The sequence below is a fragment of the Protopterus annectens genome, chromosome 1.part1 (genome assembly GCF_019279795.1).
Source record: "Protopterus annectens isolate FY-2018-M chromosome 1.part1, PAN1.0, whole genome shotgun sequence".
Taxonomy (NCBI): Eukaryota; Metazoa; Chordata; order Ceratodontiformes; family Protopteridae; genus Protopterus; species Protopterus annectens.
In genome coordinates, this window is record NC_056726.1 from 1544661485 (window position 1) to 1544675530 (window position 14046).

General features: G+C 38.5%; 1 protein-coding gene across 1 annotated transcript; it reads left to right on the forward strand.

Moving 5' to 3' along the window:
• The first annotated feature begins 8189 nt into the window (after positions 1-8189).
• Positions 8190-13803, forward strand: LOC122813873 (cytoglobin-1-like). The gene is made up of 3 exons (XM_044086416.1): positions 8190-8357; positions 9188-9437; positions 13640-13803. The coding sequence occupies exons 1-3, from the start codon at positions 8263-8265 to the stop codon at positions 13751-13753; spliced, it is 459 nt and encodes a 152-aa protein (XP_043942351.1). The 5' UTR covers positions 8190-8262; the 3' UTR covers positions 13754-13803.
• The last annotated feature ends 243 nt before the right edge of the window (positions 13804-14046 follow it).

Consider the following 14046-nt stretch of genomic DNA (forward strand, 5'->3'; position numbering starts at 1 on the left):
ACTATGGGGACAGACTAAAGGTGCCTTTAGACCCAGCTCAGCAGACTAAGTATATATAGGATTACAATACAGTTTAAGGTATTAACCTTAGCCAATTGTAGATTGGACTCCAGGTGAATTGTTTGTTGTACAGTTTTCAGGAAAGCTTCCTTCAGGTAGGAGAGTCTTTAGTTAGATTTTTAAGAGAGGCTGGTCCACTTGGAGAGTTATTTGCCACCATAACTCTCTAAATTCAATCATATCTTCCCAAGGGCCACCCCTGACATTAACTTTAACCTGTTCTAAAACCATAAATCCATATGTGGCATCTTTACATTCTACACTGTGTTTAAATAGGGCATTGGTTTCTTTCCTTACTGATATTTCATATATGTGTTCATATATTCTCTTTTTAAGCTTCCTCTCTGATTTACCCACATAAAAGGAACCACATATTTTACAAAGAGCTAGATGTATAATCCCTTTGGTGTCACAATTATAGAATTCTACACTACAAATCCATCTGTCCCTACTTTCTAAATAATACTTCTCAATGTTAAGAATGTAGGGGCATTGGTTACATCGGCCACACTTATAGGTACCCTGCCTACCTTTATTAATCACTACACCATGTTTATTCTCTAAAATACCCTTAATACTACTAGAATTTTTGTAAATAATTTTGTGTGAAATATGGGCTATATTTTCTATGTCAGAAATGGACACGAACCTTTGCCATTCTTTCAAAAATATCCTTTTGACATAATTATTTACTCCATTATATTCTAGTATTAGGGCTTGTTCAAATCTTCCTTTTTGTTTTTCACTAGTACCTTCATCCAGATGAATACAATTATTCAAAATAGGTTTAAACTTAGTTAACCTTCCTTTACCCACTTCATCTCTAAACATAGTAATAAAATTCAAAGGATACCCTCTCTCCAAAAACATGCTTTGCAGTAAATCACATTCCTTAATGAATTCACTTTCTGCACTTGTCATTCTGCTACCTCTCACAAATTGCCCCTTAACAATATTCTTTTTACAGTGTATGGGATGTGCACTTTCATAATGGAGAAAGGAATTACAAAATGTTGGTTTTCTGTATATTTTACTTTCAAAGTGTTGGCCTTCTTTATATATTTCTATATCTAGATATGCCATTTTATGTTCAGAAATATTGTAGGTAAATTTTAAAAAGTCAGTAGTATTATTAATATAAGTCATAAAATCTTTCAATCTCTCTTTACCTGCTGTCCAAAATATCACTATGTCATCGAGAAACCTACAATATAGTGTCCAACAATCTTTATACTTTGTATTAAAAATGTACTTCTCCTCCCATTTAATCAAAACTAAATTGGTGTAGGTGGGAGCACAAGCTGCTCCCATCGCTACCCCCTGTGTTTGTTTGTAAAATTCACCATTGAAATATATATAATTGGTTTTTAAAATCAGGTCCATCAACCATATACAAGCTAGTTTTTCATTTTGTGATAAACCCCTGTCTTCATATACAACTTCTTCCAACAATTCCATCCCTTCTTTGTAAGGTATCGATGAAAAGAGATCAATAATGTCCACTGTTACAAATAAAAGGTTGTTGTGATACAAATCATCTGAAATTTCTCTTAATAGGTCCCAAGAGTCCTTAGCACTATTTTGTTGTTGAGCCAAAGGCTTTTTAATTTTAGATCTACATATTTAGCCATACCATAAGTTTTAGACCCTTCAGCTGAAACAATAGGTTTAAGGAGGGGAATCCGTTTCACATTTATGAATCTTGGGTATACCAAAAATGGTGGGTGTTTTGGGTTTGTCAACTTTTAGATAAAGATAGGTGTTATAATCTATCAATTCTTCATGTAACACTTCTTTTAAACTGAAATCTATTTTACTGTAAGCAATATTAATCTCATTTAGAGAAACATTCGTATATCTAGATTCATCCCATAATATGGAATGCATCTTGCTTTCATATATTATGTTTTCCATAAACACTACCCCACTCCCTTTGTCTGGTTTCATGACCCTAAGATTCTTATCACCTTTCAGCTCATACGTAAGTTCCTTTTCTACATTACTTAAATTGCCCTTATCACCTTTCAGCTGGTACAAAAGTTCCTTTTCTACATTACTTAAATTGCCCTTATCACCTTTCAGCTGGTACAAAAGTTCATTTTCTACATTACTTAAATTGCCCTTATCACCTTTCAGCTGGTACAAAAGTTCCTTTTCTACATTACTTAAATTACACTTACCCCACATCGTGTTCTGTTCTTTTCTAATCTCCAGTTCTAATACTTTTTCTAGATTTTTCAATTGTGGGTGTAGGGGAGGGTTGAAGGTGCTTTTACGTTTGAATGTCTCCTTATCCCCCTCCTGATTTTTAGATAACAAAATGTTTAAATTCACCTTTCTTAGAAACATTTTGATGTCTAATAAACTCCTAGAAATATCACCCTTTTTGTATGGTATGAACGTAAAGCCTTTAGATAATAATGTAAAATGTTCCTCCTTTATTACTGTATTGCTAAAGTTATAAATAGAAAAATTATTATAAGTATTCTTAGTGCCATCTATCAAAATTCCACCTAATCTTTCACTGTCAGGGGGGCGAGTAGGGTAATGGATGTTTAATATCTCCCCCTCCCCCTTGGGAGATATGATTGAATTTAGAGAGTTATGGTGGCAAATAACTCTCCAAGCGGACCAGCCCCCTGGTTTAAATGAATTCATTTCTATAAAACCTTTATTAAAATTAAGGGCAGCTAAGCGTTAAGGTTTTGAAAAAAACTTTTTTAAAAGTGGCCACTAGATGGCACTCACTTACAAAGACTGGTGTGCTTTTAACTTTACTATAGAAGAAAGTAGAGTATTAAATACATAATTAAGTAAAAACTTGTAGTCTTCACCAAAAGGTTCAACAACAAAGTTTTTAACATTTACACGCTGAAATATATATTTTTGTTTCATTATGTATTTAAATATTGTGAGATTTATATAAGAGAACAAGTCCATGTCCATTCGTACTTTTTATGTAATTGTCCCTTTAAAATTTTAATTAATTAGAGTAATTGGCATTTAATTATTAGGTTGGTTCCACTTTATATATGGCATTATTTTACACTGTTATTTATCTGATGAAGTCTGTGAAATAAGACAAAAACGCTGTGAACATACCTCTCAACCTGGAAACATCAAAAATCTGGACAAGGCCCATGAAAAATAGGTACAAATCTGTACGCTGATTAACATCTAATTTGCATACATAATTATGTAACCCCACCCACTCCAGTGGAATTGTGGGATACCAACTTTCAAACGCAAATTGAAGAACAGACAACCAAAACATGGCACCAGAGTCCCCCTGCAGCCATTCCAGTGTCCTGTTACCTGGCTATTTTGCCCCATTTACCATAAACACTACTAATGTATGCATACTGCTTTACTTCTACAATGATCTGAATTTTATTTTTACATTTTACAGCACAACAATGCAGAAACACTAAAAGACATCATCTGGTAAACAAAGCAATACTGTCTCACAATGAAAATAGGCTTGACATTAAACTTTACCCTTGAAACTCACATTCATTGAAACAGCATTGAAACCCACACACACCACATCCAAAGAAAATGCATCTGGCCAGTGGTGGATAAAGATTACCTTTGGGCTGTTTTCAAATCATAGGCCCCTTGCACACAAAACAAGAAACATACATGTGTTCTTTTCTTTATACACCTTCCTGACTTTATTAAATTATATTCCTTGTATAATGCAACACACGTTAGAGTGCATTTTAAATTTACTGTTTGAACATTTTACCAGTAATCTGTACTGTAGGTAATGAAACAAAACACAGGAACCAATAATGACAAAACTGCCCAATTCAGAACTTTTCCATCATAAAAGTCTGCTTCCACACCCACACTATAAATAGAATGACAGTAGTGTAAGCCATAGGCATCTTGCACAGCGTCTCACTTATTTTCAATTTCATTTTTTTTGGGGGGAAGGGGGACAAAAGGTCAAAAACCAGGGACACATTTTAAACATTGCTTGTATCATTTTGTACAGTTGCTAGAATAAAATGCTGTGCTACCCTCATGCATTTCACTGGCAGGTTTGAACCCAGGACTCTATGCACTACATTCAGAACAACATACCACTATGCACTACATTCAGAACAACATACCACTATCCCAAATCAGCAGCTGCCTGAAAAATAGGAAGAGTGAAATCATTTAGTGAATTCATTTCTCACTTCTCAACATAGCTCTTAACCTCATGGACAAAAAGCCAATAATGGGGGAATACAAATTCAGTTCTCACTTCTCACTCACCATATCTCTGAACTGTTAGCACAAAAATCTTCTTACTTCTCATCATAGCTCTCTGAACTCTTAGTACAAAAAAAAAATCTGGACAAAGCTCAGAACATAACTTTCAACTGTCTAAAAGCTCCATTTAAACAGGGGCAAGTATGCACTTCCACATTTCAGTATCCTTCTTTGAGTTTACATGAAAAACCACTGTCCCTACCCATTTACAAAGGCAAAAATGCAGCAGACAGTACCAATGATTTCTAGAAGACACACATGTCTCTTACCATTACTCAGTTTAGTCTCTTTTTGCTTGACCTATCCAGGTAAGCAGAGTTCCCGTTACTCCAGTATTCTTCCATACAGTCACCAAATGCTCTTCTAAACTTGTTATGCAGCCCAACAGCTGAATATTCTTTGTTGACATTTTCTTGTTAATTTATCATTAATCCATTGGTAAGGGCTGGCTGGCAGTGTTTAACCTCTTCCACCTTTAAAACTAGACTGGAGTGGGGGTTAAGTGGATCACTAGCCCTCCGTACCAATGGACTTAACAGTAAATACTACACATAAAATTGGGTCATGTAGCCAAGCACTTGCACTACAGAATCTTGCATAACATGCAGTTAAACAAATCATTTAGAGAGCTCCACCACATGCCAAAAGTAAACATTGTCCTCCACTTCTCGCAGGAGAATATGGCAAGTTTGTATTCTGTGGCAGTCTGTAGGCCAAACATCAGTAGCAATGTTGTAGTTAGTTAAAGCTCAACATCTCCAGGGCTGAAGTCTGACAGTGCATTCTACTCTGTGGGGTTCCTCTACTTCTCCACTGCCACCATTTATCATTTATGGCAGCAGCAATCTGGAATTTTTATCCACAATGGAACATTTTAGTGTGATCCTTTACATCAACTGATATTTAAGGATCAGCTGTCAGTTAATGCTATGTCACCTTTGTAACATTCATGCTGCTAATCAGGATGCATTCAGATGAGCAATCCATCTACATATTGTGGGAGTAGAAGTCATAGCATTCTGCATCAAAAGCAAATATTTTGCCTGTTGTGCTACTAACACAAACAGACTTGGTATAACTTAAGCAGCACTAAACTTTTCTCCCCCTGAAGGAGCTATGCAGCACATGAAATTTGGAAAAAGCCAACATTTATGGGGGGGGGGGCAAAACCAGGGACACATTTTAAACATTGCTTGCATTTCCTGAAAGATAGGAAGACTGAAACTTAAATAGCTATCAGATTTGCCAAAAAAACACACATTTTAAGAGGAAAAGACTAAAAGTATGAGCTGCCATTAAAGACTGAAAGTAACAGTAAAACGCAATGCTTCTGCAAGTTAAACACAGAAAACTGCTGTTAAAGACTGAAAGTATTAGCAACACAGTTTGATAATTCAAGTACAAAGCTTCTGCAAGTCTGCCATTAAATAACACAGAAAGCTGCCATAATGTGAAGCCTGCATGCCCTTAAAGGCTGAAAGTAATACAACTGTTTGAAAAGTCACACACCTCCTTTAAGCACAAAGCTTCTGTTAGTGTCATTAAATAACACACAGAAAGCAGCCGTTATGTGAAGCCTGCATACCATTAGTTTGAAAAGTCACACACCTCCTTAAAGTACAAGTCTGCCATTAAATAATACACACAGAAAGCTGCCGCTATGTGAAGCTACGATGCCTGCATGCCATTTAAGACTGAAAACTGCCTAACATAGCCGTTTGAAAAGTCTCACACACACACACACACACACACACACACACACACACACACACACACACACACCTCTGCCATTAAGTTAAAAAGCTTCTGCAAGTTCACACACACACACACCTCTGCCACAAGTAAAAAGGCAAGTTTGTAATTACGCAAAAAGCTTCTGCAAGCTGCCTAAGTAAATGGAAAGCTGTGCTGTTATGTGACACTGTGAATCTGTGATGCCTACATGCATGTCGTTAAAGACTGAAAGCTGCCTAAGTAACATAGCCATTTGAAAAGACACACACACCTTCTCAGTAATCCTAATCACTCTGCAGCTAAAACGGCGCATTAGGCATTAAATCTGCAGCAGGACTGAAAATGGCATTAAATCTGCTTCAGATATGATAAGTATTCAAACAGGCAACTTCATATTCAATTAAATCTGCCCAGTGCCCAGACAAGTATTTCATATTCAGACAGACACACGCGAGTATTCAGGCAACTGCATGACTTGTGTGATGGTGTTAAATCTGCAGCATGGCTTGATAAAGACTCCATACTCAGTTAAATCTGCCCAGACGAGACGAGTATTCCATATTCAAACAGACAGACGCGCGCAAGTATTCTGGCAACTCAATGACTTACAAAATGGGTCACGCACATCTGAGCTTAATTCCGACAGGCTGACGGACCTGATGTCATCGCACACGTGATGACGTCAGCTCCGAAAGTGCGGAATCTAAAAAATAGCTTAAAAAATCGGAAATGAAGGGGTGCCACTCGGGAATCATGGCACCCCTTCACTGGGACCCCAAAATTCGGTAAAAACCGAGAAATTCGGGACAGTTGGGAGGTCTGGCTGTGAATCATATTTAAGGCGTTTATGAACTCTTCGTTGGTCTGATTTGTGGCTTTTCTTTGGCTAATAAAATCTCGTTGTGGACTTTTTCGTCTCTCGCTTTGCACCTTTTTGGATTAATTGTCATAATTATACCAATTCCAATTTTTTTGTTGCCTAACATCTAGGTTGAAGAGGTCAGTGTATCATTTAAACCGCTAAAACTCAAGATATATCATATTGAAAAGCCATTTTCAGGCTAAAGTCCATGCAGCTTTATATACCATCTGCTCTGGGATACTATCTGGAACAAGGTCTTACAACTGAGACATGCCTTTTGTCCCTGGGGGTCAGTGTTAGTGGTAGTTATAGGTCAGTCTTGTGTCCCCACAACAGTCTATCAGGCTGGCCTGCTGACCCTGTCTCATAGGTACACTTCTTACCTGAGTCTCCATGTCCTTCACAGAGCACACCAACAGTGGAATGCTAATACAAACAGTATTTGACCCTAGACTGCAATCACTGGTCAGTAGTTAAACTAGATTCAAGCACTGGGAGTCTCATTAATGAAGCAAAGAGCAGTAAAAGTAGCCATCCCTGGCATTACAGTTACTGTCCAGATAAAGAGAGATTGTAGTGACCGATACAAATAGGAATCTGAGTAACATCAGCAAGATGATGAATCCCACCAACTGTTACTCATGGAGTAGAAATGCTTATAGTCCTACCTTTGCGAATAATAATAATAAAGGAGAAAATATCACTTCCCCTGATATTGCTGTTATAAATGTTGCAGAAGTCTTATTTAAAGCCCCAGGAGTTTCTATGAATGAAGACACCTCGGGAAAATATATCTGGGTTTCATGAAAGGTGGAAGTTTCAGGCACTGCTGGTGTACAATATGTAGAAGGTAGCCTGCACTGTTATTCTGAAATCTGATGGAAATTGTAGACAACAGAAAATTGTCTGGTTTTCAGAGTTGCAATCTTTGCCCAATACTTATTACAAAATTAGGGAGTAGCTTCTTTGTAATCACTAAAAGTCTCATCACTGGTTAATATTACCCTTTAATATACTTACTGTACATAATTGTTCTTTTTCAATCTGCATCCCCAGAGCAGGGAGCTGAAATGCCATCTAAGCCATCCCTTTCCCATCCAGCCTGCAGTCTGACTGGGAAGGTAGTACTATAGACCATATGTATAGCAAACGTGCGTGGTGCTGAAAGGGTTAAACTTTCCTTTGCCTGACTAACAATAACCTATTTCTGCAGGTTCTGACATCTCATTGGAGAAGTACTATGGCTAATTATATAAATACCTCCAGCTGTGAGCTGTAAGCTTTATAGTTTCATCAGGATTTCTTTGAAATTTGTTTCTGGTTTTTACTTTAGCTGAATAACAATGGCTTTGGCTGCTGATGATATTCAGAAGGCCAAGAGTGTTTGGGAGAAATTTTACGTAAATGCTGAGGACAATGGAGCAATTGTATTGAGCAGGTATTTTTTTTTTTTTTGAAGCTGTACTTTAGTTTTTAGGTTTAACCTTTGTATTTAAAAATGTTTTGATTCATACCTCTCAACATTCTTAGAATTTTAGGCAAAGCTAAAAACAGGGGACCGGTACAAAACTGGGGAGATTTAAGCATTGGCTTAATTGGGCTGCAGGATAAACTAAAAGGCATAGGGGTCTGGTACAAAACTGGGGAGATTATTTAAGCATTGGCTTAGTTTATCTTGCAGCCCAGTTAAGAGGCATAATTGGGGACTGTGTATGCACTTTTCAATCCCCCCCCCCCCAGATGTTAACAAATTATTCTGTCTTGTTCTATTGATTCCATTTGATAGCACAAACATGTTGATGGTTAATAATTCCACTCACCCCAAACTTTTTCTTTCCTTAGATTATGGACTCCTGGTTAGCAATAATACACTGCATAGTTGCTCTTTAGTTTGCTCCTATAACCATTAGGTTGTCTTCTGAGTGTTTATCTATATTCTTAAAACTTATTTACAGGAGTGTTTTATGGCTTAATGCAGTGGAGCATGCTGGCACATACACCTACGGTGAATCAGTTGCTGCCCATGCTTTGTAAATGCCATTGCTTGAGACTATTGTGTGCTAAAGTGCATGTCCTTCCAACACTCCTGTGCCTCAGATGTTTGAGCTGTTAAGTGAAGCTTACTTGTCTGGAGCATAGGCAAGGATTTTGCCCTATACTCCAGTATTAGCACAGACTCCTGTTGCTTTAATTGAAAGTGCTATAATTGCATCCATGTAGTGTTACTTTATCTATTATCCATCCATATTTAATTGTTTCCTTTCCTAGAATGTTCAAAGAGCACCCTCACACTGTGAGCTACTTCACAAACTTCAAAGAACTACAGTCCATTGCAGGAACTGCCTCAGCTGCAAAACTTGAAGGCCTATCAGAAGTTCGGAACCATGGCAAGAAAGTTTTGTCTGCGCTGAATGATATGGTACAGCAAGTGGACAACATGGATGCTTTAAAAGCTATTATTGAGCCTTTAGGCAAGAAGCATGCTGTGGAACTAAAAGTTGATGTGAAGGAATTTGAAGTAAGTTGTTTGGTTATGTAGCAAATATAGTTGATCATTTTGGTGTAGATGAGTGTTTGTTTCTGTAGGAAACAGAGGAAGCAGCTCAACTTAATTTCACTGTCCATGATTTCATCCTATTGTAACTTGTCTGCATAGCCTTGGGTAGTACTCTTAATGAATTGCCTGGCAGAATAACTGCAACACTACAAGAAATTAAGGGCTCTTAATGAGGCAAAGCAAAAAGCACTGCTGTGCTCTCTGCTAATGTGGGGGGACTGTTCCCCGTTAATGAACTTCCTACATAGTGTAGAAAACTTGTCACCCAGGCTTATTCTAATGGGTACTCAGGAAGTCCTAATACATAACGGCAAACTATTCCAGCAACTTCTCTAATGTATCTGCTGAGGCGGTAGCATGGTGTAATGGCACAGATTCAGTTTGGGAGTGCCAAGTTGTACAGAACATGAAAGGCCAGAAAAGTTTTTTTGCAGCCTCTGATATAGAGGGGATGGGGATCATAGCCTGTTAAAGCAGGGTAAGGTTATTGGGCTTGCCTCCTGCCTGCTCAGTTATTGGGAGGGGTACCCTTAAATTTTGCAAGTATGTTTGCTTTCAGCTTCTCAATCTTCCAGTTTTAAGATTGATCTTGAGTTTCTTCCAACTTTCCTCTGGAACTTAACTTTTAGATGGGTATGGTACTAAGGTTTTAGGTAATTAAAAATAAAGGACAAGTTGGCTAGGGCCATAAAACCAAAACCTTTCTCCCTTGATTAAGACTATCAAATTTATTTTACACTTGTTGACCGGGCTAGTCTAGCTGGACACGTCCATTTTTAGTAGAGGCCTGGGGAGAAAAGCTCCAAGAAAGCATGCAGAGTTAATACAAAGTTAATATCAAAATTATGACTGATATAAGAACATCAATTATTACATAATTTTTTTTTGTATGCAGTATTGTTGATACATTAAAGGAAGATACAGGATGTAGGGTGAGATTAGTAATATAGGAGAAGATTTAGTCGGGATTTTCCATGGATTATGCTGCCATTAGTGGTTCTGGGTTAGTTGAGTGCATGGCTACTCATCCATAGTATGGAAACCCAAGCAGGTATTGCTTGTTTGACTGCGATAGTAAAGTCAAATAGTATAAATCCTACTTCTGTTTCTGTAGGACAGAGGAATGGCATGTGCAGTTGCAGGACAGTTAACATGGGTGCTTGACTTGCAGGATTGTTCCTTGGTACAGAAGGCTAAGGTGTCCTCCACATGATGCAGTCATTCATGAAACCCAGCTAACAGACTCACTTGCCTGAGCTCCTGCTACATAAAGTAAGGATAACTGACCTCTTTGTGAGGGGTTGAAGTCAAGTGCCCTAATGGAGGGGTAGTAAAGTGAGATGAGACTGCATATCAGATGTGCCACTAAAGATGGATACCAGCTAGTGGGTGGTTGATGTGTTCAAATCTCAGTATTGGTCCACAATGATAGTAGTGGTACTAAATAGTACATTTCTGCTGGGATAAACATAGGCAATTAACGAATGCCACCCTTTGCTGGGATGTTTAGTATCGGGAGCAGATTCTGCTTTACACTTTTTTTTTTTTGTGCATCGGATTGGTGTCAGTGACCAATCACTAGGCTATGCCACCCCTACCTGGCATACCTGACTTTAGGATGCACTGTGTGGGACATCAGATGCAAATCCAACCACTCATCTGAGGCAGTTCATATTCTCCACTAATCTGCTTTTACTGCCAAAGTTTCTGTACCATACAGTAGTACTACTACTTGTATACCTGCTGTCTTGTACCCTAAATTTCATCTTTGGAATTGTTCAACCCATCTGATTCTAGCATTTACCTCCTAGAGACTTTCTTGTTAACTGCCCCTCCCAGATACTCAGGCCTGTTAACAGCTGAGAGTAATGGGTTTTACAAGCTAGTATATCTTGGTGAACCCAGGTATCTTCTGAAAAGAGGTGCTCATGTTAGTGGTGATTCTGCATCTTGTGTTGCAACTTATTAAACTTTACTGAAATAGCTGTAATGCCTAATACTAGGATATTCCTGTTTGGCAGAAAACCCACTCTGCAAGCAAATAAAATGCCCAAAAGTCCCTGAAGCCACCTTTTGGCCATAGATGTTTGGTATGTGACAACTCTAACATTCAAAACTGTCCCCTCCCCAAAATGCTGGCAATTCATAGGATAAAGAAACTAGCAGTCTGAAAAATACCCTGGGTATCTTGACATCCAAAAAGCCACTTGCCATATCAAACCTTTGTGGCAGTAAAGGCACCACAAGCTGTCTCAGGAAATTAACCTGTCTTATAATGCTGAAAGAAATAAAAATAAATAAATAAAATGCAGAAGCTGCAAAATGTAGTCCACAGCAGCAAAAAATGAAATCACATGTAGGCCAGAAGGGATTGGATAAGCTAGTGACATGCACACTTCTGTATTTGCAAATGAACAATTTGTATTTGCTTTACTGGTGTATATTTTGGCTGGTAATTGTTTTGTACTTTACTACACACAGGTATATCCACTTGGATATGTGCCCCACAGTAGTCTCAAAGTTGGGTAACAATGGCAAATGCTGTAATTGGCAGGCAGGCTAGTCAATCTCCAACAAATATGGCCCTCAAGATAATGTAGAGGGTGGTATCTGACAAAGATGCATGTGAGAGGCTTGAGCGAGGTTGGTATGTAACAAAGATTAAGGCCACAATGTCTGAAAATGAGTAAGTTTGAACAGATTGCCCCAGTGTCTGGATGGAGGCTTGGTTACACCTTTCCTGAGGAGTATCTAGGGCATCACACTGGTATGTGCACACAGTCCAAAGCTAATGTGTAGTCACGCAGCAATACCTTATAAGCACTAGTGATTGGGGCCCTTTAGAAGAGCTACTGTAGTCTGCTGCTAGGGCATAGAAAACATCCTGCTTTGCATTAAAGTTTTAATGCAACAATTAAACTTTAATAGTACTGAAGTTCACTACATGGCTTCTCTAAAAACCTGTAAGGGTGTTCAATACTCTGATCTTTGGCTTTTCCCAGTTAGGGGTCACCACAGTGGATCACCTGCCTGCTCATGATTGGCAGTGGAGTTTTACAGTGTTGAGTTGCCAGCCCCCTGTGCCCAACCTTCCACAGAAGGCACACATGCATGTACTTGTACCTAGGGCCAACTTGGTGTCCAGTCCACCTACTGTCTTATTTCTCCTGTATGGATTTGTGGACACTAGGCCATGGATGATAAAACTAGTGTAGCAAACCAAACCCCTAAAAGTTATCAATCTAGCTTTTGGCCACAAGGGATATTAACATTTCACTATGGTGTAGTGAGATGAGCTGTTGAAGGTGGCCAGTAAATACATGTGGCAGTTTTTAGACTTGGATGACCAACATGGTCCTTACTCTTCTGGTGTTGTACATCAACATCTTCATACTCTTAGATAACACCTAATCAAAACTATCTTGTCCCTTCATAGTAAAACTAAAAGACCCCAAGTTGGAGCTATCTTTTTACTATCATTTTAGAATAAGATTAAGCAAATGCTTGGGGATAATTGGGTTAGCCCTCAGATTTTACAAGGACAGGTAACAAAATTAATTACAACATTTAAATGCTTTTCACTTGGGCTGTACCTTCAAGTAGTCCACTGAGATTGGTGCATTATCCTGGTAGACAGCTGAGTGTTCATTTACTCAAAACCTAGGCATAAAAGCTGCTGATGGCTGTATGAGGGTGTCACATACTTGCTGCGCTGGCCCAGGTTGGGGGGGGGGGGTGAGTGCAGCAAAACAATAGCTTTTATATCGAGGCAACGAGGTCTGCTACTGTGGCCATAGTTTCAGTTGCAGTGTAGCAGAGCATGCCTACATCATGAGGTTTGCATTAAGGGTGACAAGTTCCTGACACACCATTTACAATAGTGACATGACACATTCTGAGGGCTCCATGGTATCTTGAGGTGCAGCATGAAACATGTATGATAGATATCACACCCTGTGCTGGTGAGGAACCTTCAGTGCTTTTTACCCTAATCCTGAACCCATCAGTGCTGTCTATTACAATGCACTCGCCCAACAAATCAAATATCCAGTTTGTCTAGGACCAACTGTCATGTGCACTACTGACATTTGTTCCATTCTTTTGCTAAACTAGATTTTGTTTTCTTGCACTGTCTGACGTGACTAAAATTTCTCTTTCTTTAGATACTTTGTGGAATTCTGCTGGACCTCATGGCTGAAAAATGTGGTGAAGATACCAAAACAGACTTCAAAAAAGTGACAGATGTTGTTTGTGAGCAAATCAAGTCTACTTATTGAGACTGCTGTATTAGATACACAAATGGATCATAATAAAATGATAAACCTCAGACTTGAGTGGTATGATATGTATTGAGTACACAGACTTCACAATATTGCCTGGCTATATAGCTTTCCCATAGGTAGCTACAGGAGTAGTGAACTGGTTTGGTATGCTATGTTAGGAAGATCAAACCTGAAATGTGGCAGCTTTTACTAATCATGCATTTCTACTTCCAGGAAGTTCTAGACAAATTAATTCAGAATGCAATACATGGCATGTAGGACAAATTTAATTTACCTTGTACCTCTTA